Here is a 10,988-nt window from a genome sequence, read left to right on the forward strand (position 1 = left end):
TTCATATCAAAGGCCAATCATCCCCCATCGACGGCCTCGTCACATAGCGTGCATCCCGCAGCGATCCCCTATTCTCACTCCGCTTCAACCGCGGCACCGTCATATCGCGCCCGAATCGCGACGTAGGCAGCTGCTCAAGTACATCTTGGCGCCGCGCCCACGCCGTCGGCGGCGGCGAAGGCCACAACTCTGATATTTCCGATCCCAGACTCTTCCTCCCCTCCCCTGGTCGCAGGCGGAATGGGCTGCCCCCATCGACAGGCGAGTCAGGATTCGAATCTGTTTTTGCGCGCCCGACTGGTGAGTTGCAGGGAGGTGGCGTCGTAGGTCTTGTCACGCTCATGCCTTGTTTGTCGCGGCTGTAGAACGCAGCCATTGTGAAGACGCGGCGGCTTCTTGTGCTGCTGCTTAGTGAGGAGAGTAAGGGCGAGTGCACCTTTTCGGGGCCTAAGGTGGCGAAAGAGGTTATTCGATGGTGTGACTGGTGGGTTTTGCGGCGGCGCCAGAGGATTAGCAAGACGAGACCCCAGGCGCAAAGGCCGACGGCGATGGGGATCATGACTAGTCCGACTTTGGTTTCTAAGGACATTTCCTGGTCGGTTTCGCTCGGGGGCGCTGCGGATACGGTGGAGAGTGTGAGGTCGGGTGTTGGGGATGGGAGAGTTGGCGATAGTTTCATTGTTGTGTAGAGGTCGGGTAGTATGTGCGTTGAGGAGGGTGAGGCGCGTGATGAGCTCGAGTGGTTGGTGTAGTATGATGGTGGTGTCGCAGATGAAGGTGTACTTGAAGATATCCCTGTTGCGAAGCCCGTTGAATAGGGTAGTGTGGAGGTTATGTTGAAATATGATCCCCGCCATCCTGATCCTCGACTTGATGCCGATGCAATGATTGTGGGTTTCAAGCGTAGGCTTTCTACCGCTGACTCATTTCGCGCTTGGATGAGAGATGCCTTGGAAAAAGGACTCATCCTCTCTGACTGTCGTTTGTACCTCCCGTTGTTGCTTTTCGTCTTAAGACGATGGAACCGAGAATGTCGTCCTGAAGTGTCGACTCGATCAAACACCAAGTTTTACCTAGATGTCTTTCTGTATTCTTTTCGTTCCTGGAAACCAACGCCTGTCCCAGCCACGTGGGATGTCGGGGAAATAAAAGATCAGTTTCTTTCTTGTCTTGTCTTTGCGCGCTTGCTCTTTTTCTTTGGTTGTCTCACTTCTCAATTCTATTGCGTGTGTGTTTCAATGTTCGCTCTTGAGGAACTATTGTGCAAGCCGATACAAGATAGTCTTGGAATCGGTGCTGCGAGGGTCCAAGTCGAGGGTATGATGGTAGTGTTGGTGTTGATGTTGTTGTCGCTTTTCTCCTCCGCGACATGATTTTGGGGTATTTAAAAGAAGATTTGTTGTTTTCTTCAGTCGCAACAACAACGCATGCACGGTGTGCCACGTGAGCATTTGCCCTGTCTTGTCGCTGCTGTTCGACTGTTGTCCATATTTTGCTTTTTTGGGGGACTCGATTGGGATTGTCGTCTCAACAGTTCATTGGCTGCGAGGACTGACCGCTATTGAACACGTGAGGTGTTGGGGGTTTGGATGTTCGGACGGTTTGGCAAAGAGAGATCTTTGCGCGGGGGTGGCTGGGGAGGCGCGGTGTGGAGAGTGACAGCGCATGGTGGTTGTAGGTGGTAGATATGGTTGTTTCTGAGGGAGGATGGTATGTTTATCGTGCTTTCTGGATAGTAAATGTACTACGCCTGCGGAAGATGCGTGTAGGAGCGGAAATGAGTCTTGCGTTAGTAGGTATGTAGTCATAAAGACGTCAAACACTAGTTACATAGAATTTACATCAGAACGAAGGAAAAAGAGACGAGTCATTATTTCTGCGAATTCTTCTACAATACAACGTCACCGTTCAGCCTCCCCCTGCACAGTCACCACAAAGATTATTCGCTAGATATTTGCTTCTTTCTCCACTCAATACACATTTGCTTTTTCGTTCTTTCTCGCGGCATGAACCTTTTGCCCTGCAGCACATACACTCTTACAACCACAGCGCTTGCGCACCAAATTAGCAGACAAAGTTGCCCAAGCACCCGCTTATCCTTTCTTTGCCTAGATTGTGTTTAACACGGAGCACAAGACGCGTACGCTGTCTTTGATCGGTACATGCGTGTTAGTAAATAGAGTTTTACCTAAGATAGTTCGGAATTAGTAGGATACTTCTCGATTTGATGCAAGAGGGTGGCAATGGTTGTATGTGATTTAGACTGGGGATGGCGTTTCCTTGCTGAATTCATACTATGCTGATACGTGAAATTTCTTGAGCCTTCCATATTGAAGTGCCAAAGAAGGAACTTCCCATTCTTAGAAAAAGGCGTGCGAGTCGTCTTGCGATTACCAAAGGAGAAAGTGGGTGTAAAGAGCGAGAAATAACTTGGTTCCTTGCATTTTTTTCGGGTGGCTGAGTTGGAAGGACGTGAAGATATCTTGTGCTCGATACAGAAGCATTGAGAACCTCTATCTCTTTCTCTTTATGGCGCGCCTTGTTCTCGATGACGTGCATGGGGGCGTTTTGACCGCGAGTTGGACAGATGGGAGGAGATAATTCTTCCTTTTTGTTTATTGGGGTAAAAAGGTTAAGTTTCCTTCCGATTGTGTAGTAGATAAAGTATAGACGTGCGACACGGGCTTGGTTACAATCTCGCTATCGATTTCTGAAGCAGACTGGAAAATTGAAGCAGTCTAAATGATGTGAAACTGTTTCGTCTCATGCGCATGACACCAGATCATGTACTCCTCTATCTCAGTACCCCCTAAACACTACATTATCAGAGAGGGCATGAGCTTCTACTAGATAACTGGATTATAGTACCTTTATATTCCATACCCAAAATAAAGGTTACACAGGTGTTTGTCTCAGATTTCAGGATTGATGAGTAGTTCTCAACAGTCGGCAACAAAGTCAACCTCCATCATAAAACTTGATATCTACAGTAATCTCAAAATCGACATTGCGGTCATTTACACAGACTAGACCCTTTTTCTTTAGTAACTAGCTAGGCTACCTGTTTGAGATACTGACGAGTTTCTCACAACAAAACACAGTGTTGTCGTAGTTTTGAACATACCTCGACTCATTCAAACAACCCTTGAAGTACGGACATGGGATATTCCATAGAATAACTTTGCGCTCTTTGAGTAGTGTTATTTTAACATACCTAATGACTACAGAAATTTTTGATGACTCCAGTGATCCTATTAATCTTATAAATTTCCCGCTAAACTCGTGACCATCACCAATGACCAACGCGCAGCCTGAAAGGATCGGTCTGAACTGAGCGGCAGAGAGATAAGGAGTCCTGTGCAACCTAGTCGAATGTCGGATACATCTACCGTTGGGGTCTTGGCGAGACAACAAGCGTTGGTATAAGATTAACTGGAAGAACCTCCAACACTGCTGTGAGTACATGGTACCTGAATTCCAAAAAGACAATCAGCTTTTTCAAACTCTCGGTTCACTATAGCACTACTATGATGGGCGGCGGCTGGAATACGATATCCTTGGGCCTAGGAGTACCCACACTGGTTGAGGTCTGGGCTACGGTACGTGCACCGGATGTAGTACGCCAAACTCTTGGTATTGACGAACCTACAAATTGCACCGTTAAGGGTTCACGACTGGATAGTTGTCAGCTTAGAATCGCTCCATTACTATCCTGTGAGACTGGTAAAGCATTTAATGTACCATGTGCCTGGAATTAAAACTTGTTTACCATTTGTACTCTTGTCACGTGGAGTAGTAATGCTCTGCTCAACTCAATGCCCCTGAGCACTATCAACATTACGACATCGCAACTGCCTTGGATCTAAGGACACTTACGCAACCCTCAAAGCAATACCTGCTCCGAAATCTAGATATGACGTTCAACAGCAGAATCTGGACCTGTCCAAGCTCCCCGTCCGTCTTAGAGGTGGTATTAAGAGGACGGGAACATTATAATGTAAGATTGCACAAAAGAAAACATGACGTCAGCCAAGTTTTGGCAAAGAACAAGGCCGAATGACGGACGAGCTCACGATTTATCCCATAGAGGCTGCTGCAGAGGTGTTAATTCATGAACAGTTTTATGCAGTAGTAAGCGCTGCATAGCCAGACTAGACGTGTCGGTGCTGACATCTGGGCGGCGTCAGAGTTAATTGAAACGAACAAGGCCAAACGAGACGGAGAGCGGAGAGGCCAAGAGTTTGCCATGGTCGGATAACAGGGTCCGGTTGTTTCATTAACCAGGTTCCAAGCCAATGTATCTCACATTGCCTGTTTATACTTGGCCAAAACGCGTATGCAAAGAGGAGACGAGGCCGTGGGCATATAATGTCTGGGTGATTCCCCCAGATGTAAAAACTCCGATATCCGGATATATTCGCATCGCAGTTATTACTCTTTTTACGTTTTGACAATGTATTCTGCTTTTACTTCTGAGAAGAAACAACCCCTGCTTCCCGTCGTGGAGGTTGCGGTGGTAGAAAAGGAGAAGCGCCGCCTCGACTACCTCGAATACGCGCTGCTGGCAGCGACGCTGCTCCTGACAGCGTTCCAGTTCCTTGTTCTCTACAGCGCTGGTAGCTGCATGCCTTTTACGCTCAGTGACCACTGTGCAGCCATCGTGACTCAGCTCTCGCGTGGCCTCCGCACATCCATCCTCGCCAGTCTGCCAACCGCCGCCGTGCTCTTCATCATTGTGCCGTTTTTGGCGCAAAAGGAGCACGTTGTGGTTGCGCGATACACGATTCTCTTCTGGCACCTGGTATGCTCGACGGTGGGTGCGCTGCTGCTCTAGACGCGCAGGGGTTGGGCTCGACTAGTCTGGGGGCGGGTGCTCGGCGGGCTGCGATAACGGCCGCAGAGCTTACTGCTTGTCATTTTTTATTGCAAGACCACCAAGGCGCAGGACGTCAACTGAGTGAGTGACTGGATATCGAGAGGGTTAAAAGGGTCCAAGGGTACGTTTTGGTCGTCTAATGTACAGGGCATCTTCTGCCTTTGCATCGTAGCCATTGCCTAGTCCTTGAATCATACACTGGTCACCTCTAACAGCTCCTTCCAGTGCAATTGAGCTTCATTTGCTTTGAAAATCGCCATCATGTCTCTTGCGCGTTCAAATCCACGCTTCTTTACACGCTCAAATCGCCTCTTCGCAACCCAAATACGAACATACGCCGCAATTGGCGACGGCGCCATCCCACCAGCCAAGAAGAAGTATGTACCGACTTCTGGTACCTACCCACGCGGCTTCAAGGCTGGCAGCGCACATGTTGGTGTCAAGGCATCCAACACACGGTTCGATGACTTGGCCATTGTAGCCTCAGACAAGCCATGTGCTGGAGCAGCCGTCTTCACCACCAACAAGTTCCAAGCCGCACCCGTCACAGTCAGTAGGGACATGTTAAAGAAGAGAAAAGGTGAAGGCATTAGGGCCGTCGTCATCAACTCTGGCTGCGCCAACGCCGTCACAGGCCGTGGCGGCATCGAAGACGCCATAACCATGGGCAACGAAACCGACGCATGTTTCGCCCGCGACGGCAGCACGCAAGACGACCTCAAAGGCAGCCGCAGCATCGTCATGAGCACCGGTGTCATCGGCCAACGCCTCCCCATCCAAAAAATCACCTCCAAAATCCCCACCGCATACGCCAACCTAGGCGACTCCCACGACCACTGGCTCGCCACCGCCCGCGCAATCTGCACCACCGACACCTTCCCCAAGCTCCTCTCCCGCTCATTCACTCTCCCAAGTACGCAACAGGAATACCGCATAGTAGGCATGACCAAAGGCGCAGGCATGATTCACCCCAACATGGCCACTCTACTCGGTATAATCTGCACCGACGCCCCCATCGCCGCCCATCCCTTACGTCAAGCCCTGCTTGCGTCCGTCCAAAAGTCCTTCAACAGCATCTCCATCGACGGCGACACTTCCACCAACGACACCGTTGCTGTCTTAGCCAACGGTGCTGGCGGCGGCCAACCCGTTACCTCGGTCGACAGCCCAGATTACACAGCCTTCCAGCGTGTACTCACTGACTTCGCGGTTGACTTGGCGAAGCTTGTTGTCCGGGACGGCGAGGGCGCGACAAAATTCGTTACCATTCGTGTTACGAATGCTGCGTCTTATAAGGATGCTCACCGCGTTGCCTCCACCATCGCGCGATCCCCCTTAGTCAAGACCGCCTTATACGGCAAAGACGCAAACTGGGGCCGCATCCTGTGCGCGACGGGTTACGCCGAAGGCGCAGACTCCGTCGTCCCTGCCGAGACGAGCGTGAGTTTCGTACCCACAGACGGCAGTGCGGAGCTCAAGTTGCTTGTGGACGGAGAGCCCGAGCAAGTCGATGAGGAGCGCGCAGCGAAGATACTGGAAAATGAAGATTTAGAGATTGTAGTGCGGTTAAGTAAGAGGGAAGGGGAGGAGGCAGTATTTTGGACATGCGATTTTAGTCATGAGTATGTTACTATTAATGGGGATTATAGGACATAGAAGAGAGAGGGAGAGAGAGAGAGAGAGAGAGCGTGCTTTTGCGCGACTGATGAATGATATGAAGGAAACGAAACCCAAAAAAAGTTGTTTGTTAACTTGGTTTTTTTTAAACAAAAAACTTATCTATACCAATATACAAATATCATGACACTTCACGAACACCTGCATTCCCTACTAGGTGAACATCCATCAAGTCAAACCCCGCTAAAACAAACATTGGCCCCCCTTCCCCACAACACCCTTTCTTTCTTCCGTCCTTGGTATGACTAACGTGCCTCCATGCGTAGCAAAAAACCACCTGTACCGAAAAATCACAGGGGTACTTTGACTATGTATGTAGCATTATATATCTCGCACATGGTAAGGCTCAACTGGAGTTATATATACATGGAGTTGCATACATATTTGGCAATATTTTGAGCAATTTAGTTAACTATCAAAAGATACATCTAAGTACTCTAACTACCGACTTTCTACCCTGATTCGCTCGGAACCTTCTTTGGTAGCAGAATATTTGTTGCTTTACATATCACCACCACCACCACCACCACCAAGCTTTGGATTCTCGGTAATAGTTTTGAGAGATAGTACATAAGCTAGAAGATCCTACAAAGTTGCATACGGATTGTTAGTAGTCGTGCATCGATGTCTACGCGCAAACTAACATAGTGTTACCACCCCCTGTCGGTACTTCCGGCATGTGTAGTTTTCAATTCCGATTAGCGCTTTATAACTAGTATCGTTGATGTACGTAATCAAGAGAGTGTAACTAATCTATCTAGCCCGCCGAGGCTGTGGCTGTGTAGTAATCAGCAATAACTTAGACTACGCATGGAGGAGCATCTCCTTATATACTACTACGCAAATCCAGGCCAGCAATGACCAGAACATTCTAGAGGGAACGTACATCTAGTAAAAGAAATACTCACTGTTCCCCGGCCCTCTCTGGAACAAAGATTATAAGAGAAATATATAGTTAATAAAAAAAAGAAGTGTAAAAGAAGCCTACGATGTACAAAACCTCATAAACATAACGCGACCTGATGTATGCCCTAAGCAGGCTAGCGCTTCATGAACTGCAGAGCAAGTCGGTCGGTGTTCAGAAGGAAGCCATAGCAGCCGCTGCTGATCAAGACACATCCACTGGTCTTGTATGAAGATGCGAGAGGGCTGGGTTCTTTGAAACGAGGGTGATGGTGTAGGAGAAGAGTAGAGAGGGATATCTCCTTGGTCTGTCTGAAGATACTGGCCGTCTGTCGAGAAGGCGAGTGCGTTAATATAGCCCGAGTGGCCTTCGAACGTGCTGCGACACGTCCCCGTCGCCGTCTCCCATAGCCGTACCGTTCTGTCGTCAGAGGCCGACGCGACCAGCTGGCCGTCTGGCGAGAAGGCGATCGCTTTAATATAGTCTGAGTGGCCTTCGAGCGTGCTGCGACACATCCCCGTCGCCGTCTCCCATAGCCGTACCGTGCTGTCGTCAGAGGCCGACGCGACCAGCTGGCCGTCTGGCGAGAAGGCGATCGCGTTAACATAGCCTGAGTGGCCTTCGAGCGTGCTGCGGCACGCATCCCAATCGGTGTCCCTCTTTGACACCAAATCGACTTCCTGTGGAGTCTCAAAAATTTGCCGTACTAAACTTGTTTCTGGCGCGAACTGAAGCGCAGAGTAATATACCTGCAACGGAGCATCTGCTACTATAGACTGGAACCGCAGTACGAATCGCTTGGCGTCTAGAAGAAAACTCAAAACGGTCTTTGCAGAAGCCTGTATCGCACGTTAGCATCCCACAGAGACAAAACTTTTGGGATGATCTTACAGCTACAAAAGCCTGAAGCTTGTCAAGTAAGTGAATGCATCTACTTAGCTCTCTTATAAGGCTCATAGCCTCGAGCCAATGTAGAAGATGCGTCTGGAGAAAAAAGTGCGTTGCGTCTCCATCGGCAATACTTTGCTGACTCTGCTCAAAATGACTGACCCAGTAACGACACGCATACTGCAACTCAGGCGGTAGATTGCTGGTAATTGTACCCATATCGACTTCACTCCTTAGACCCCCCGGTCCTGACAGGTTGCATATATTCCGCCGTAGGCCGCTTTGACTTGACATCAGCACAACACAGTGAGACGCGAGCTGCTTGTGCCTGTCTTTCTCATCCACCCAGAACTGGCTCTTTCCCTGTCTTTGGCGATCGACTAGGAAGTCACGGAACGACAAGTGGAGCAACCTGATAGGAACGTCTTCATCTTCAGGAACGCTAAGGACAGAGTGCAAAGCGTCTAGCCGGCACTCTACCTCTTTTTGTGGGACTTGCAGAAGGTGTGCAAGGGACCGGGTAGAGAGCGGGCTCTCCAGAACCACAATACTGCCGACGACTTTTCGAAATGCGTGCAGCCACGCTTCCCTCTCATCCTCTTCCTGCTCAACAAGTAGCTGCTCTAGAACAGGAAGGTAGGTTCGATCAAGCTGTGAGAAGGTCGACTTCTGATACTGTAGTACCTTGTCTAGATAGCCTTCAGGGTGGCCTCCCTTCGTGCCAATATATCGGCACACGGTAGCAGCAAAGATGAATAATGGCACAGCTAGATCGACCAGGGCCCGGATCTGGTCCTCGGTTGGCCAATCCGGAGATAGCATGCGTGCTTGGCGTATCGCGCTAAGCTCGTGCTCGTAGAAGAGACGTATGTCATGTTCAATGGTGTTCTTTGCGACTTCGTGAAGGACAAGGTCTTGGTAGGTTCCGTTTGGCATCTGCCTGAAGCCAAGACGAATGTGGAGCTCTGGTCTACTTGTTACTAAGACTCGCAATGATACTGGCCGCATGTCCTTGGTCCGAGTGAGAAGCTGGAGTAAGACTCGAACGTCTTCTTCCCTCTCGCATTCATCCAATGCATCAATGACGACTACGAATGTACGTGCAGCTGGGCTTGTTTTTTGCACCTCCAAGAGTGGATGTAGTATAAGCTTTTCAAACTGGTCCTTCAGTACCCTTTGTGGTAAAGCCGAGTCTTCATCGAGTGTTTTCCTGATACTAGGTAGCATGTCCGGTTCGCGAGCAATCAGGTCAGCGGCGATAGTGCTGAAGAACCGTGAGGCATTGCCGCGTTCGCCCTCGCCTCTTTTGAAGAAGAAGCTCGCTCCCAGCTGACCAGCTTCGGCAAACGATCGGGCAGCAGTCCGCGCGATCGTTGACTTTCCTGTGCCAGCCATACCGCTCAGCCAGAATACAGGTTTGCTATCTTTGCTTTTCGCCCATTCTGCAATGGTGTGCAGCAGCACGGTGCGGGTATTCGGCAGGCATCGTGCGTTGTGCTCTTCGGTGTGCGCATTGAACGAAGCGCCTGTTGCGATAGGCAGTTTGGTCAAGTCTAGCTTCTGATTTATATCAACCACAAGGACTCTATACAATCAGTGAGACGCTGCGTCTGTGCACGACAGATCTGAGTGTAAAAAAGCTTACGTCTGATCAACTTGAAGCGCAAGGCTGAAAGTATTCCCGTATGTCTCAAGATTTCGAACCGTGTTCTCCACCTCCTTGCTCGTCAATGGCCATTTCAAGGCTCGGATCCCGAATCGCTGCATCGCTTTACGGCTTTGACTGGGCTTGAGTTTGGCCTGGAGGGTAGCCTTAAGCCGTTCTAGCTCTTGAGAACATCTTTGGAGCGGGTCCAGCAATGAGCGTATGGTAGAGAGTTGGGACTTGTGCTGCTTGCCTAGAAGCTGTCGAAGCTTTTCGAGGACATTATAGATATCGTTCACCTTTTGGTGGAGGCGCTCGATGTCCCCCTTTGCGTGCTTAACCTCGACTGAGTACTGGAAACAGAGCGATGCAACCTTGGCGGAGATGTCGATAACAGCTATCACACTTGCCGCTCCCGAAAGGGGATCCATGATGCGGCGCGCGGCCGTCTACAGCGGACGTGGTTCTGCAGAGGCTCCGATGTAGGCTCGCGAGCTGGGGAGGTCGTCGAGTTGGTGTCAAAGATGTTGCCATCCATCTTGAGTGCGGCAAGGCTGAGAACGCTGCCACCGTAGCGATAGTACGTACCGACGCAACCTGTCGCAATACATTATCTAACTAAGCTTAAAGTAGTTATAACTATCGCAGCTCCTAGCACAAGACCTTGCGCAGGCAACCACGCTTTCCCTTGCCTTTCGCCGCTGTACCTGAATAGCCAATGCGCCTCATCGTTCAAGCGAAAAGAGAAGGTTCTAGATGCTGGCACCACCGCTAACCAATTGTTGCAAAGCGCAGAATAAAGTAGTTACATTTGGCGAGTATCATGTAAGCAAGCTAGATTTCCGCGCTAAATCAGGGAATCTATACTCCAAAGCGGAAAAACTTTTTTGCAGAGCATGGCGCAACGGCTGAGCGTTCTCGAAGTATTCACTCGTGACTTTGTTCTCATAGAAAGAAACCATAAAGATCCCGAAATAAAATAATTTGCAGTTGCGCTT

General features: G+C 49.7%; 3 protein-coding genes across 3 annotated transcripts; 1 reads left to right on the top strand and 2 right to left on the bottom strand.

The window, feature by feature from the left end:
- Position 1: 1 nt before the first annotated feature.
- Positions 2 to 679, bottom strand: COCSADRAFT_157922 (uncharacterized protein; the record flags this gene model as incomplete). Its single annotated transcript, XM_007698985.1, has 1 exon — positions 2 to 679. One exon carries the CDS (start codon positions 677 to 679, stop codon positions 2 to 4), a length of 678 nt encoding a protein of 225 aa, XP_007697175.1.
- A 4,004-nt stretch (positions 680 to 4,683) lies between these two features.
- Positions 4,684 to 6,692, top strand: COCSADRAFT_197324 (uncharacterized protein). The gene is made up of 2 exons (XM_007698986.1): positions 4,684 to 4,997; positions 5,102 to 6,692. Exon 2 carries the CDS (start codon positions 5,138 to 5,140, stop codon positions 6,530 to 6,532), a length of 1,395 nt encoding a protein of 464 aa, XP_007697176.1. The 5' UTR covers positions 4,684 to 4,997; positions 5,102 to 5,137; the 3' UTR covers positions 6,533 to 6,692.
- Positions 6,693 to 7,145: 453 nt separating this feature from the next.
- COCSADRAFT_111408 (uncharacterized protein) lies at positions 7,146 to 10,528 on the bottom strand. Its single transcript, XM_007698987.1, has 3 exons — positions 9,991 to 10,528; positions 8,349 to 9,930; positions 7,146 to 8,296 (listed from the first exon to the last, which is right to left on the bottom strand). Exons 1-3 carry the CDS (start codon positions 10,419 to 10,421, stop codon positions 7,538 to 7,540), a joined length of 2,772 nt encoding a protein of 923 aa, XP_007697177.1. The 5' UTR covers positions 10,422 to 10,528; the 3' UTR covers positions 7,146 to 7,537.
- Between the last annotated feature and the right edge of the window lie 460 nt (positions 10,529 to 10,988).

The sequence above is a fragment of the Bipolaris sorokiniana genome (assembly GCF_000338995.1).
Source record: "Bipolaris sorokiniana ND90Pr unplaced genomic scaffold COCSAscaffold_3, whole genome shotgun sequence".
Classification (NCBI taxonomy): Eukaryota; Fungi; Ascomycota; class Dothideomycetes; order Pleosporales; family Pleosporaceae; genus Bipolaris; species Bipolaris sorokiniana.